General features: G+C 40.1%; 1 protein-coding gene across 6 annotated transcripts in view; it reads left to right on the top strand.

Moving 5' to 3' along the window:
* TSNARE1 (t-SNARE domain containing 1) overlaps positions 1-16,748 on the top strand; it is a 461,696-nt gene that overhangs the window by 230,720 nt on the left and 214,228 nt on the right. For all 6 annotated transcript variants that reach the window (XM_042870286.1, XM_042870289.1, XM_042870288.1 and 3 more), the window contains one exon: positions 11,728-11,892. In XM_042870286.1, coding sequence (XP_042726220.1) covers positions 11,728-11,892 — 165 coding nt within the window. The remainder of the gene's footprint in view (positions 1-11,727; positions 11,893-16,748) is intronic.

The raw sequence follows: 16,748 nt of genomic DNA, 5'->3' as shown, positions 1-16,748 counted from the left end.
ATTAAGTTTACTGGTTGTGGAATGTTTCCAGTAATACGGTGTATTCACTTCCATGTGGCTTCTTGCACTCAGGCAAAAAAAGGGTGAACATTTAATTCCATTCAGTTGAACTTACTTTTTTTTCAGATTATATACAGTCTAGAAGATTAGACTGGGTTAGTCAGGGATTGCTACTGATTGGGAAAGAATCAGACTCGTCCACTCTTGCATCATGTGTCTGGGACAGGCAGGGGGAATGGCCAATGGAAAAGTCCCCAGTGGTGTTTATGGATTGTAGAGAGAGAGCTCTTAGAGTATTAGATAGAAACCATTTAGCCAATTTAGTTGAAAATGTTTTCTTTATTTCACTAACATATATTTCTTTAGGAACAAGTACCACAAGCCTTTCGATTGCAAAAGTCCTGTTCTAAACATGCTCTGCTTTGTAATTCCGTGTCATGGTTGTACACCTAAGAAAACAATTGCTGGAATCAAACGCAAATTTTGAAGTATCTTCATTTGCTCCCAGCATTTACAGTAGGATGGCTGTGTCCCATGAGCTGGAACATGTTTAGAAGAAAAGCAAAATAAAAATGTTTGGTAGGCAGCATGATGAAGCAATAAATGTTAGGTTGTACGTAGCCCCTCATTAGCTTCAGCAGTCATGTCTCTTAAAAGAGATCAAGGAACTTGCTCCATGCACAATGCTTGGTTGTAGCACACTGGAACAAAGCTGTTTGGTCTTTCTAAAGTCCTTTTTAGACAATCTGTTGCATACTAATACTACCAGGTATTCCTAAATCAGACTTGTAGTTTTTTCATTTTGATTCAGTTGTTGTCTGTGTTTTTACCACAGTTGTCTTTCATTTGATATCTTTTAAGCATTTTTATTATCTTTGCTTGTATTTTAATTAAAAACAAAAATGTTCTGAAGAAAAACAAGTTAATTTTTGTGTATAGTATTACTGTAATACCTAACAAACAGTTGCCTGCAGTCACATGTGGATCAGTAGGCTTTATTGTAGCAAATTTATGTGTAAATTAAAAAAAAAAAAAAAGAAAAAAAAAGGAAAAGAAAAAGATTTATATAGATGAGAGAATCCTTCTCTGGGCTCCAATGACTCGATTTGCTTTCTGTTGAGGGGTCACTTTCTCATATAGAGGCACCTCATGGAAGTCACAGTTAATTACTTAGATGGACTCTGCCTGGCTCTGACTCCTTCTAGATCTTTTTGAGTAAATCACGTTGACTTAATGTTTCCAGCCTATGATGCTGCCTCGTTCAGAGTTAGCGCTGAAATAATTCTCTGAGTTGGACCAAAGGACCGAACACCCTTTGCTGTAGAAGGCAGACTGTTTAAGTCTTGAAACCTCATTATTCCTAATGCTGAAGTCTGGTGTGTAATGATTCCCAACTGTACAAGTCTACTGAGAAAAGGCTGTGAGTGAAAAATAGGCTATGTTTGCCTGCAGAGGCAATGCTGTTGTCCAAGAGACAGTCATTTCTGTGCCGCAGCATCTTGCTTGCTGTAATGCTGACATAATTTGAGTGGGGGTTCTTTCGTGGGTGGTAATAAAAGCTGTGGTTGGGTGAAGAAGTCTTGTCCCATCCTGCTTTATTCCTTCTCGTCCACAGAGATGAACTTCACTGTTATAAAGAAGCGCTGCCTTGTCTTCCCATTCCATTCGCTGACCACCTACCCCAAAAGCCATTTATGGGCAGTGAGAAGCTACCGCTGTGCTAATTTCGGATCAGGCTTTCGGGCAATAGGTCTGGTGTTGTGAATGCAGACAGTGCCAGGGCTGTGGAATGAGCAGGTGTTTTGTGCAGTCACTGAAGAGGAGTTTTTCTCAATCGCAGGCTGTGAGCATTTCCTTCAGTCCACTGAAACTCTGGAAAATGTCAGTGTGGTGAGAAGAGATTAAAAGATTGCTGTCAGAGGTTTGTTTTTTAGGAATCAATTGTGTTTTTGAGAAAAGATGGCTGAGAACTCTAAAAACAACAGAGGAGATGAGGATTGATAGGAGTGGCTTTCATCTGAAGTGCATGGCATAAAAATACACTCTGTTTTTGTCACTGCCATGCGAATCCAACTGCTCCATTCGGCATAACAGCTATTAGGATTCAGTAAATGCGCCCATTTTCATACTTCCCATGTAAGAGAAAAGCAGTGAATTACTTGAAAGAAAAAGGCATACTTGTTATTTCCCTTGCTTCTCACTATAGGGTGGCACAGTGCCCATGCTAGGGATTGTCTCGGGAAACTGAGCTGAATTTGGCTCTTTCCTCTAAATGAACCCAGGAAAAGGGTTCTCACTTGTTTTTGTTTTTTTTTTGTCCCTAGATGGGTGTTAATGAGTGAGCCAGTGACTCATTTGCCTCCTAGTTTGCCTTTCTAGCAGGAACCTGCTCACCAGCTGTATGGCACACACGTTAGGTGGCAGAAACAACACTGTCCTTTCTAGACAGCCATGATGCATCTGTGAGCATGGTCCATTTACACAAACACAGTGTTTCAGATATTCAGCAAGGGAATTGCAAGCAGGGGAGTTTTCTGCCTAGCATCGGGATCCAGGGATGATGTACAGTGCAGCTCTCAGCAAGCAGTGCCAGCCAAAACACAGTGCCAGCAGCAGAGCTGTGCAGAGCCAGAGAGTTATGAGAATGTAATTCAGACAGCTAGGAAAGGGCAGGAACAGCTTTAGAAATGTGATGCGATGCTGTAAAAATATAGGTGAATGCTCTCTTTCATGACAGTCCTAAAGGAATATTTATCAGCTTGCTTTGTATGCACGGAGAAGCCACCTGAAGATGCCAGCAGTACAGGCAGTCAGCTTTGGGAAGGATGAGTTTAGATATTTGTGATCAGACTTTAGTCATTAAGTGTAATGAGTTTGTAAAGAAAAGGCTGTTGGATTAAGATGGGAAAATTATACCTCTTAACACTGTTGCTTTCATTAAACTCATGTTGCTACAAGACTATCTATGAGGACTGCTCTGAAAGTAATGCCTCTTATTTTATTATTGTAGAATCATAGAATGGTTTAGGTTGGATAGGATCTTTAAGATCAACCAGTTCCAACCCCTTGCTATAGGCAGGGACACCTCCCTCTAGACCAGGTTGCTCACAGCTTCATCCAGCCAGGCCTTGAATGCTTCCAGAGAGGGAGTATCTACAGCCTCACTGGGTAACCTGTTCCGGTATCTCACCACCCACATAGTAAAGAATTTCATCCTAATATCCAGCCTAAATTTACCCTCTTCCCATTTAAAACCATTTCTTCTTGTCCTGTCAGTACATGCCCTTCTAAAAAGTCCCTCTCCATCTTCCCTTTAGGACCTCTTCAGGTTCTTGAAGGCTGCTATAAGATCACCCTGGAGCCTTCTTTTCTCCAGGCTGAAAAGCCCCAGCTCTCTCAGCCTGTCTTCGTAGGGGAGGTGCTCCATCATCGTCATGGCCCTCCTCTGGACCTGCTCACGATGTCAGACGTGGATGTTGGTGGTATGGCAGTAGAAGCAGTATTCCATTACGTTTTGTTGCTGTGTGACAGATGGCAGCAGAGGGGCAGTCTGACAAAATGATGTCTGACATGGAGGCTGTAGATGCCCTATTGCTGGAGGCTTTCAGGGCCAGTTTGGGTGGGATCCTGGGCAGTCTGGCTTGGTGATTGGCAACCCCCCAAGGCAAGGGGATTGGAACTAGATGATTTTTAAGGTACTCTCCAACCTAAGCCATTCTGTGGAAGTGCATATGAAGCAATGGAGATCAAACAGTGGATGTCTGTACAGTGAACGGAGGCTATAACTCCAGCCCGTGGAGTGGTGACGTGCATTTCCACTGGAGAAAAAGTTCAAGATGCAGCCCTTAGTGGATAAAGTGATGTGCACTATGTTTTGGGATAGGAAAGGGGTGATCCTTATGGATTTCCTGGAAACCAGTCAAACCATCAACTCTGCACTAGCTACATTGTGATGCTGACTGAACTAAAGGCTTGCACTTCCAGAGTCAGGCTGGAGAGAGAACATTTCTCTTGCAACTCTGGTCCTGTACCAATTTGAAGATCATGGAGCACATTGCCAACCTTGGCTTGACTGTTTTACCATATCCCTGTGTAGTCCAAATTTGGTACATTCTGATTTCCATGGGTTCAGACAGATGAAAGATGGACTGTTCGGGCAATATTTTTCCAGCATGAAACAGTGAGTCATCCCTGCCAGTTCGAATTTTACAAGCATGGCATTCAGGCTCTTGTTCATCACTGGTGAAAGTACGTGGCCAATAATGGTAACTATATTGAAATACATCATTTTATAGCTTAGAATTTTCTCTGTCAAATAATGCTCTTGCACTCTTAGACTCTGTTGTCATTTCCATGGAGATAAACAGGAGGCATTACTTTCAGAGTGACCCATGTGTTTGCACGGAAGGTAAGGGAAAGAAGGGAGAAGGACTGGAAACAGGAACAGGATGAACTGTACCTTCTGTCCATTATGAGAATACGGTAAGAATTATGGGCAAAAATGCATATCAAAATGTAGCCCTTGGGATAAGTTTGCCCTAGAAGCTAATACTCTCTATGGGGTTGTGCTCAGCCATCACCTGAGGCTGGAAGGAAGGTCATTCATACTGCATTTGGTCTTCACCTGTAGATTAAAATATGCTGTGCTTCTTTAAAGCATTTTGGATATCAGGGAGCTAAACCTCAGGCTTCTGGCTTATTTTCCTTTTCTTCATCTGCCACAGACACATCATTTAATTTTCCAACCGGGAGTACAGTGAGATCGACTCTGAACTAGAGCAGCCCTAGGAGCTGAGGTCAGGATTGCTCAAAATGAATTTTGTGGAGTAATAAAGGCTTGAAGGAAAAATGAAGAAGAAAGAAACAGTAGGAGGTATGAACTAGGTACTCCGTTAGTAACTCTCTTCTAGTTCCAGGAAACTAAATGGATTTTCTTAGACTTCATGACTGCAGAGTCTGGAGTGATTAAATTTATAAATGCTGAAAAGCGAATCAGCAAATAATTTCGGTTCCCACATTTTCCTTAAAATGAGTAATTTCTTGCAGACTCCAGCAAGAGAAAGCTGGTAGAAATGGCGATTTTCGTACTCAATTTCAGGTCCACATCGCTCAAAAGTAAACAACTTGATCAGGAGTGAAGACATCACAACATGAGACATTCTAGTTAATTTAAATAAAAATGCACTTCAACCCTTCCCATTATGCTAATTTTCCCATGCTGTGTTGTTTTTTTTTTTCCCCTCACACTACATTGGTGCAGAGTAATCACATTTCCATAACTTGAAGAAATTGCTGAATGCATTTTAGTATTTGCTTGTGTTAGTGATGCATGCAGGAAGGATGGAAAAGGTCTCACTGAAAGTTGTCTTTGTTTAGGTTCTAAAACCAGTACTTTCCAGTGTGCCCAATTTTGGGGTGAAAAGGAGGAGCAAACGATGGGTAATTTGCGATTGCATTTTTTCTCCCCCATTGTTGTGGGAAGCTCCTCTCCTAAGATAACAGAGCTCAGATTGCCAATCTACTGCAATCTTCTGTGTGAAAGATAATGCGAAGTTGCAATAGCACTATTTCACTCCTCTAAAAGATTTAGAAGTCCCAGACTGCTTGTTCTGTGCATGCCTGAGGCCTTTCTACCTGTAATTGCTTTGGGCTTTTGCTTGGTGAGAAGCAGCTCTAAATCTCATTGAGGCTGCAGGGTGAGTTGTTTTGGAAGGGTGGTTTGAGAAAGATTATCTAATCCAATTTATCTGTCTTCTTAACCTGTATATTGTGGGTAGGCAGGCCACACTGGCTGCTTCCTGCCATTTTTGTCCTAGGCAGCTTGCAGTGCCGATGTGCTATTAAAAAGGTGTCAGGCACAAGCAAGTAGCGTAACTATGGCAGTATTCTGCACAGTGGTCCTCCATGTAAAGTGTTTTATTCATCTTTAATGCAGGCATTCTGCCCTCATTTTTCTACATGCAATAAAACGTGAATCTCGAAGCCTGGATGCTAGTGAGAATAGGAGATCCTCATAAAGTGTAGCCTCACTGTTTATATGTCTGTACATACCATAAAGCAGGAGATAAATGTCTCTGAATTTGCATTTTGTGTGAAAGCCAGACTCAAAATGTTACCCAAGGAGATGTGTTAGTTTGCAGGAGGTGTGGGAGGTGTGTTGAGCGTTGCTTCAGCTGGCCGTATCCCTGCTAGAAGTAGGCAGAGCTTATGGAGACTGAAAAGACAAAGTACCTTTCCTGGGTTTACTACCTGAATAATGTAAACTCTACCTTCATAGCTGCAGAAGGTTTCCTTGGAACAACCTGCTATACGTAGTACAGAATCAGCTTATGTGAATGAGACTTCTTATACCTGTGCTTATATAAATTTGGAGGTATCTAGGGAATTTGAGATGTACGCTGAGTAAATCAGAGGAGGTTTGTTTTCTGTTCTGGGGAGGCTTTGAGTGGAGATAAATCGCTTTGCTTAGTAGAGTCAGCTGTCAGACCAACAACAAGAACTTGCAGGATGATGAGTGAACAAAGCAAGAGCAAAAAGCTGGACATGAGCCAGCAGTGTGCTGTTGGGGTGGCCAGTAGGGAGAGGGATAAGATTGTCCCCCTCTGCTCTGCTCTTGTAAGGCCTCACCTGGAATACTGTGTCCATGGTAGGGGTCCCCAGTACTGGAAGAATGCAGAGCTGTTGAAGCAAGTCTGGAGGAAGGCCACAGAGATAGATGATCACAGGGCTGGAACACCTCTCCTATGTTGAAAGGTTGAGTGTTAGGGTTAGTGCTTGTTTAGCTTGGAGAAGAGAAGGCTCCAGGGAGACCTCATTGCAACCTTCCAGTACTTGAAGGGAGCTTGTAAGCAAGAGGGAGACTGGCTTTATATGCAGTCAAATAGTGATAGAACAAGGGAGATTGGCTTTAAATTAAAACAAGGAGAATTTAGGTTAGGTATTAGGAAGAAATTCTTTACTCAGAGGGTGGTAAGGCCCTGACACTGGCAGTCCAGAGAAGCTGTGGATGCTGGATGTCTGGAGGTGTTCAAGGCCAGGTTGGATGGATTCCTAGGCAGCATGGACTGGTGGGTGGCAATCAGCCCATGGCAGTGGGGTTGAAACTAGATGATCTTTTAAGGTTCCTTCCCACTGAAGCCATTCTGTGATTCACTGATTCTATATTCTAGAATAAATGAGACAGCTTTCAATTGAGAGTGTCTTGCATCCCTGTGATTATCTTTAATATCTTTCCAAAAGCCTCGTTTACTTGATTATTTTTATTTCTAGTAAGGGAATAACCTATAATGAGCAAACAGAAATTGCATCATTAGAGAAGTAGAAGAGAGCTACAGGACAGAATTGTCTCCAGCACACACCTGCAGGGGATTCCATAATTCTCCGAAGATGAACCATGCCCTTTGGGTGATGGCATGTTAGGTTGCAGTTCCTGTTAGATTTTTGCTTCTAGGTGGAGTAAACAGCCTGTGGGAACCAGAAGAGAGGTCATTTCAGTCCCTTTCTTGGTGGTTTTATGTGACAGAGATTGTACAACTCTTAATATCACTGTGTAGAGAGAAGAAATTGTGTATTAGTGTCTCTTTTTCGCCCTTCCAATATACAAATGGGGAGTAAAGTAGGCACAGAGCTGGGAAGGGGTTGTCTTTAGAGATGTGCATCTTCTCATGCAAGGATTTGTCAACTGCTGAAGTACAGATACTTACAGAAGTTGTCTCCTTCCAGATAACGCCCTTTTCCCCTTTTTTTCCTTTCCTCTATCACCAGCTGCATATAACATCTTCCCATTTGTAGAATAAATCTGATAAAAAAATGTAGTTGTAAGCAGCAATGATTTTATCCCAGTGAAAAGATATTATCCAACAGAAAATATGTTGTGCTGGGGCATAATTTTTCAGATATGATGAATAACAGCAAAGTGCGACCCTCAGTCCTAAGAATTTAGCTTTAAAAGAACCACTGAGCATATCAGATAAACTCAACTTTTTCTCTCCTATCATTCTTTTCAAAGGCAGAGTTTGTTTTATAGATACATCATGACAAAAATCTGCCACAGGCAAATTTCAACAAAAGAGCAACTTCAAACACATCCAATTAACAATTTATGAAAGGAAATCCTACAGAAAATTACACAGAGATTCACAGGGCATAAAATTTGGCACTAAATCAAATTTAATGTGGAAATGCATATACGGGGAGTTATGGCCCCTTGCAGAGCATTGACAAAAGGAACTTTATCTGTGGAAGCTCAATGAGTGCCCTCTGTCATATCTCTTTTTGCTATAAATAAAAGATTTTGTCAGAGACAGAAAAACTGAAAAGGGAAAGAAAACCCCTGATAAACCCAGTTATACACAGTTTTCAAGCAGAAGTATTAAAAATAATTAGATTTCTTTGCACTTTCAAATCCAGGATTTGTGCAGTTTATCACTGAAATGAAGGGCATTGTACCATCAACAACTACAAAATCAGTTTTCATTTGTCAGCACAGCAAACCACTGTATATATCCCACTAGCAGGTCCTGGTGACTGTATTTAAAGTTATTATGGAGCTGTTTTTGTGTCTGAATGGAAATTTTGGACCCCCCTCTGCATTTCCTTGTCTGACAGTTCATTCGTTCACTCAGCTGTTGTGGTTGGGTTTTCTCGAAGGATATTAAGTATACAAAATCACATAATTGCCTTCAGTAGCTCTGAAATTAACTTAAGCCACTACTTTGTTCGGAGAAAAACATCTGTGTCTAGACCATTATCTATTTAAACACATAAATAGCCTGCTTTTGTAAGAGATGGCTGAGCAGCATCACTTGCATTGCTCCATCTGTATTATTTTGGGGTTGTTTACAGAGACTAGAACGAGCGAGGGAGGGCGACTGTTAAGTTGACAGAAGCCAAGACCAAGCATCTTTGTGATGCAACTATAGTATTACATGTACTAACATAATCTGAAGAGCTGCTTATTGAACTGCTTAGTTCCTCTGCTCCTTCATCAGAACAGAATGGGGAACATTAGATCATTAGAAAATTTGGTATCTTCCACTGTAATGTGTATCTTTACAAGAAAGCATGGATTCATACATCCATTCATGTGCGTTTGAATCCATGGCACAGCATCCTTGTGTTAGTTGAGGAGAGTTGAACTAGAACAGTTCCTTCCAACTCAAACAGTTCTATGGTTCTATGATAGTATAAGGTTTTCCTTGTCTCAGAGGTATGGGCCCTTCCAGCCTGCATGTTCTTGGGCAGTATAACTGCCTCTTCATAATGTAGTTAGCCCACTGATGCAGATGAGATGACACCCTATGTCACTATAAATATAGCCCTATAATACCCCATGGTGTTCTTTTGATTTTGTTTTTGTTTGGTTGTTTTTTTTTTTTTCTTTTTTCTTTTGAGTCCATTTTGGCAGTGAAACCAGATTAGTTAGCGTCCAAGGCACATAATAATTGGTGAATGAAACACCCCTAGAGTATCTGAATCCTATTAAAATATGTCTTTTAAAATGTTAATGAATTTATAAACTGATTTTAAATGATGATTTTCTTCCCATAACACACTCTTTCTGTGTAGATAACAGATCCCAGGGAAGCACAAGGTGAAACAAAGTAAGATGTTCATGTCAGAGGTTGTTATCTTCTGCTTATATGTTTGAAATACACTTGACTATATATGACCCATTTTTTCTGTGTGCCTCTGCCTCTTCTGTTACCCCACTTCCTTCAGCACGTTGTATAATTCTCCTTGTCTGAAACTAGATGATATTGATAATAATAATGGATTACTTTTGTTAGGCAGCACCAATATTTTTTTAGCTCTTTAGTTTCCAATTTCCAGAGATCACACACTTTTTTTTAAGGAATGAAAGAACATTTAAACAGTTAAATGAGTGATTCTAGGTGCATAATATTCTTCAAAATACAGGAAGTTCAGGTTGGGTATTATAGGAAAAAGTTATTCTCAGAATGTGTGGTAATGCATTGGAACAGACTGCGCAGGGAAGTTCTGCAGACCCTGGAGACGTTCAGGAAACATGGAGATGTGGCACTGAGGGACAGGGTTTAGTGGGCATGGAGAGATGGGTTGACAGTTGTACTTGATCTTAGTGATCTTTTCCAGTCATAGTGATTTTGTGATTCTGTGAAAATCAAGCCAGCTCGTTTGTCTAAATATGGTTGTAATAGTTAAGTACTACTTAGTTTCTCTTTGCTTCCTTCAGAGTTCCTCTAAAGCAGATCTCTAAGCAATGCAGCAAGTAAAATCCCTTATAAGCTGTGTTTTTTCCTCATTCACCTGCCTCCCTCATGTGTGCTTGATTTTCTCATTCTTGCCTAGGTGATTTGATGTTGTTCAGTCTTTTCCACTGCAACTTCTACTCCAGTCCTTCCAATTTTCCAGTCCTTTTGTGCTCTTCTAACATGATCTCCTTTGGCCTTGCTCCATGTTCACTGTGAGGGAATTCGAGACATTTAACATCTTTGTAAACTTGGCTGCAGCAAGAGAGCAAAGGCTTTCACTTCTCAAACACCACCTCTTGAAGAGCCCCAGTGTTTCTGCTTCAGATCAGTCTAGATTCAGAGAGCTAAGCATCCTCCTGAACTGTTGGGCTTGTTTTCTTTTGTAATGTTCAGCAACTTTGGGGATATTCAGGTCAAGAATGTGCTATAGCAAGTGCCATTTCTTCTTTCAACTTAGGAGTGTTGGAAGCAGTTGGATTGCTCTTTTATTGTAACTTTTGATGAGGAGTCAGAGCTCAGATCAAGGCCAGCTGAAAGGACAGTGTGCATTGTTTGAAGTGAAATACTTATGCAATTGTAGGACTGGAGTCTTTTGTGGGACCTATTAGTTTAGGACTTGAACTTAACCTCCTGAATGTCCATACCAACCTCATGTCAGTTCCTTCTCAGAGTTCAGTAAAGACTGAACTATCTCAGTAGATGCAGAAGCTAAAGGATGGGAGGAGAAAATCTTGGTGAACATCTGCCCCTACCTGCAGGGTGGATGCAGTTGAATCTTGAACGGGCACTTTGAACATGGGTCTAAATACCAGCACAGCTCCCAAAGGCAGAAATCAGTAGCTTACCTAGAAAACAGTATTTGATGTGTAAGCAAAAGGTAGTGAACTTTACAGAGGAGGCCCTGTGATGCTGTACCCATGGCAGGTGGGTTGCAACAGGGTGATCTTTGAGGTCCTTTCCAACACAAGCCATTCTGTGATTCTATGATTCTGTACGATTCTCAAGCTGTTGACACATTACAATAATGTTATTTTCCTTTTTTTTTAAACTCTATTTATATTTTCCCAAAAATAAACAAGATATTTTCCTTTGTTGTGTTCTGTGATGTAAGTTGGATTGTTAAGTCTTCAAGGCACATACACAGGACTTGTGTATGTCTGAGAAAGCATCTCATTCCAGAGAAACCTGCAGTAAAAGGAATACAGTAAATGTGTATTTTTTCATTTGCACATAAATTTTTTGTTCTGTGAGAACTGTCACAAGCTGGATGCTGGATGTCTAATGTAGCTCAGGAGATACAGCTTCAGGTCTTAGCACTCCTCAAGACTTGATGTGTGTCCTCTTATGTAACTTCCTGATGCTCTTTTCACCTTATCACCATGGTTCTATGCCTATTATATCACTGTTTTCTTATCCTGTAAGAAGGCCATATGTATATATAACTAAAGAAGATTTACGCTTCCTTTGCTTTCTTCTCATTCTTCCATCTGAGCAGAGCCCTAGGACTCCCTTCTCTGACCTAGCTGATGATGAGAAGATCTTTAATGGAGGAGATGACACGTGGCAAAACCAAAGTCAGGATCGAGCCTTGCTCTCGGAAATCACAGAGGAGGATCTGGAGGCCATCCGTCAGCGGGAGGAGGCCATTCAGCAGATTGAGGTCAGTAACTTTCTCCTGTCATGGTCTTACCAACTGAAAGTGCAGACATCTTGTGTTTCGCATTGCTCAACATGAACAAAAGAAATGCTTATTTATGCGGCTGTCTGTATAGTATCACTAGATATAGGAGAGATTATTATGCTATTCTAAAAATGAAGGTGCTTGTCTGAAGGAAGAATCAATAATTAGCATGACCAAAAATAAAAATGGCAAGAAATAATCAGTTTTCCTTGGTTAGTGTTTTCCTCTTTCATAATGATCTGTAGTGATTTACTTTACTGAACTTCATTCCGCAGTGAAATGACTTTCCTCGTGTGTGCAAACTTCAGACTCAAATCTGTGATGGACAGAAATTATTCATCTTTACCATTAGAGAGAATAATAATTTAAGTAACTTCTTCAGGTTTTCAAGAATTATTGCTTTATTAAAGTATTCGGATGTTCTTTACATAGGTTAAAGAAGACTCATACTATTTTTGTTCACTTTTTTCCTTGGAGGTGCTATAAATATAATATGGTAAAAGGAACAAAAAGAGATCTGAATGAGTTAAACATCCCACATTTTTCTTTTTATACTTTTCTTTTTGTGTGTTGGGAAACTCTTGTTACTCAAATGTAAGTAATAAATGAATAAAACCTAGAACTTTTTTTTTCTAATTTGTATGCTTTTACAGGCCTGAACTCAAGATGAACCAGCAAAGTGGGCTTGAGAATAAATCAGAATATTTAATTAAGGACTATTCTTTGTCTTTTAATGGGATTGAGCTAATTTTATCAGAATGGATTTTGGTTGCACTGTAGCAGGAGTTGTGATTGAGTTAGGAGAGGTAAAAGAGGACAAATGTTCCTGCTGTAGACCAGTGCTCTGAGGGTCTGACCTCTGTTTTCACACAGTGATAGCTACACATGAGTTAATGCTTTAAATAAGAAATATGATAATTTTACGAGATTGGATCAAGGTTCGGGTATGTTTAATCTCTGTTATGGTTTGCTGAATAGGCATAATTGAGTGTTGTACATTTGTGTGCATTTCTAAGGTGAAATTGTGAAATATCCTCACGTTGAGTATCTTTGAACGTGATTTTGACCCCCATACTGGGGTAGTTTCTGTGCATCCACTAGGTAAAATCTCCAGGGAACTTTGTTGCAAGAAGATGCACATTTTGGGATGATCCTGCGCTGTGATGCTAAAGATGAATGCGTGCAGTGATATTTCTGCAGTGATTTTTTGGATACAAAAGATATTATTGTGATTGTTTTGTTGAAAATATAGTCACTGCCTTTCTCTTTCCTCCCCCGAAAAACAAACATGAAAATATTTAGAGCTTGCCTGTTAGATAATGGAGAACGACAAACTCTAAGCCAGTCTCAGTCACACCATCTTTGTAAAATTAAGAGGTGTAGTCGTGTCTCCTTATTTCGATGGACATGCTTTCCAATGGCTCTACTTATCTTTCTGTCTGATTATTAATTATCCTCCAAACAACTTACTCTACTTCTGTAGTTAGTGATGTTCTATATTCTATATACATATTATATATATACATATTCTATATTCTATATTCTTCTAAGAATGCATGAACTTTGCTTTTACTTGCAGTTTTTCCCTATCTCCATGATAGCTGCATCCATTTTGTTTTGCTCTCTCAGATCCCTGTTCATCCAGTAAGCAGAACTGCATTCCACATACCTTATTTCAAATGCAGTTCAAATATTTCTCCTCAGGAAGAAAGCATGAAATGGATTTTTTGGACTGCATCATGCCTCTCTTCTGCTGTATTTGAATAAGCAGATGATGCTTTTCAGTCATTTTATATGGGTTTTGTTTTTCTGTTTGCCAACCCATATGAATGTTTTTTCCTGAAAGGACTCATCTTGCACATTAAATCTTCCAGGATTTCATTAGAAGTGGTTGGTATACAGAGAAGGGGCTCATTGAGCTCAAAGTCATTCTTACAACTTATTTTTTACCAGTATGTTTTCAAAACCAGTAACTAACCAAGAAGGCTATAAGGAAGTACATAGTCCTTAGCTGTCCAGCCCAACTAATAAACTAAATTTATCACCAAAATGATGTATAGCATTTGTTCTCCTGTCCTCTCTGGGGACTTGAATGAAGAACAGAGTAGTGCAAAATGTATTCTATGCAAATTGTTGGGTCTTACTGGAATTTATACTTTTCTGAGTGCCTACCACCAGAAACGTGTAGGACAAGCAGCACAGTAGAAGTCACAGAACACTACAAGAACATCATGTCTTCTGGGATACTCAGGTTAGCACTTAGCTTCAGAGAATCTTATGATACTGCTACCAGTGCTGGGCCTTTTCTTAGGGAGACATTGAATTTGTCCTTCTTGGAAGAACAGATATAAAACCTTTTTTGCGTTACTAAAGGAACAAGGAAACAAGTTCCCTTCCCATCTTGTGTTATTGAAAGGAGATACTAAATTGTGTCCATAGTCATCTTCTTAATGTTCCAATGGCTCTTTCCCACTTGTGTGTTTTTCACATCTCCAGAATCTCGTAGGAGGTTCAGGTTAATGGGACTGTGTTCTCTGTCATGAACATCTCTTGAGGCACTTTTCAGAGTTCACAGTTGGCACGTAGAAAGGTAATAGCCATGTCAGAAGTTCAGCTGGCTGTTCGTTTTATATTTAAATGTAACTCTTTTGCTATTGCTTGCAGATTAAAAATAGAGAAGTCTGCTAAGGAGATGTCTTGCCAAAACCTTACATTTTGGATAGAGATTTTTATTGCTTGGAAATGTCAAAATCTGGTAGGACACAGCAGCCTTGACACAAGTGTTATCTCTTAAAATATTGCTTTGAACTGTTACATAAAACCTATTTTAACTTGAACTGTATTGGCAGTGAATAATAGATGCCATAACAACCTTATATATAGCACTGTAAAATTTGCCATCAGAAATACATGAGCTGAACAGTAATGTGCAGTGTCAGTGCTCAGTGTTGGCACAAGTCCTGCCATAGCAAATATAGATAATTTAGCCCCCCATGCTTTTCACTGGCACCTGGGAGGAGTTAAAACCTGAATGAGGAATTTTGCCTGACGACTGGAAAGACCCACGGAAGAAAGGTGCTAAATGTCATATTGATTCAGAAGAATGTGATTCTGGTGATCCTTCCCATTCAGACATAGCTTCTCTAGAGATGATCAGAGATTGAGAGGAGAAGAAACCAAACACTACCAGCACTTCTTGGAGTAGCCATCAAGTCATTAAACCCCCTTCATAATGCTTCTTCCTTTCCTATAGCACTCTGAAATCACACTCCTCTGGTTTCTGGACTGCTGATGTGGCCAACCAGACCCTGGAGAGCATCACACCCAGCACTGCCAGTGGATGAAGGATGGGATTATATCACTCTGCACTGTGCTGGTGCAGCCTCACTTTAAGCACTGTATGCAGTTTGGGGCATTGAAATGTAAGAAGGACATAAAGTTATTAGAGTATCCAAAGGAGGGCTAGAAAGATGGTGAAGGGGCTGGAGGTCAAGACATGTGAGGAGGCATTAACTTGGCTGATAGAAGATCGTGCACAGTTTTCTCCAGCTATATATGGTCATCAGTGCATGAGAGTTGATGCTCTCTGGTGATGCTTTGCTAAACTGTGGGAAGTGAGTATAGGTGGAGAACACCTCCTCACAGTTTATAACCATCATTCTCATCCTGGAGAAAGCAAAAGAAAACAACAGAAGTTCATTTTAGCTGGTATTTCTGTTGGCAAAGATGAGTTGAATAAACTGTGGCAATAGGTGTGGGATGCTTTTATTTTTAGGAAACCCTCTTTCCCCTGGATTGGCTTTGAGAAACGTTAATGTTCATTTCCTATCTGTTTTGAAGAGAAATGATAGATGCCAGCATCTAACCCTGTCAGTCAAGCTTTTGGAACCAGACAGAAGATAAAATAAAAAAAAAAAAAGCAAACAAAAACAACTCCACAGAGTCTGTCAGCATGTGTTTGTGTGTTTGTTAGTTTAAACATGTTCCTTGTTCACTCATTACTACATGTAATTTCTTGCTGAGGGGTATTTTCAATAAAATCTCTCACTGATACTAGCAGTTTAGAAGGTTTAATGCAAGCTATTTTCTATGTTTCATCAGCATTGATAATCCAGGGGGTTGATTTATGAAGGCTCTGATTGTCTCTTCACACAGACCTTTCAACTCAAAGTAATGTATAAATAGCATGATATCATGGCAGGCACCGTACATGAAAGATCTGCTGCCATGCGAGTGTCAAACTCTTCAAACTCTCTCCTTTTGGAACAGCGCTGTGGAGCCTAATTATCATGACCATGGGAGCTGCCTGTGAGGTTGATATGGCCATCACTGTGATATTGAGTTGTTCCCTAAAGAATCCGCTCATGTATTTTGGCCAGTCTAATTTAAAATGACCTGAGCTGTAGGACTGCCACCATTTATTTTGGGAGACTATTTCACAGTCCAGCAGACTTCAGCGTTGATGAAATGCTTCCTTCTGTTCTTGCTGAAGTTCCCTTACTCATTCTCAGCTCTTAACACCTAGTAAAACTCTATTGGACCCTGCAAATAATTCTTCTTCCCCTTTGGTGTTTAAACTTCTCGAGTGCTAACAGTTATCTGACTCTTCACAAGATAGTCTTCTTTGTTTTTCAATCACTTTGATGCTCTTTTCTCAATTCTTTCCCATTTGTTAATTCCTTCTTACTACAGCAGCAGATTGTACGTAGGGTCTTGGTACTCTACCAAAGCTGAACAAACAAAATGTATTAAACATCTGTGGAGCCAGTCTGAAGTTTACAGGCTCTGATGGAAAGATTTCTAGATTATTTCTACACTAGTAAATTAAGCAGTAC

Source organism: Lagopus leucura, unplaced genomic scaffold (assembly GCF_019238085.1).
Source record: "Lagopus leucura isolate 7727_CA_CO unplaced genomic scaffold, USGS_WTPT01 Super-Scaffold_100002, whole genome shotgun sequence".
Lineage (NCBI taxonomy): Eukaryota > Metazoa > Chordata > Aves > Galliformes > Phasianidae > Lagopus > Lagopus leucura.
The sequence above is the reverse complement of the archived record's forward strand: the minus strand, read 5'-3'. Positions and strand labels throughout refer to the sequence as shown.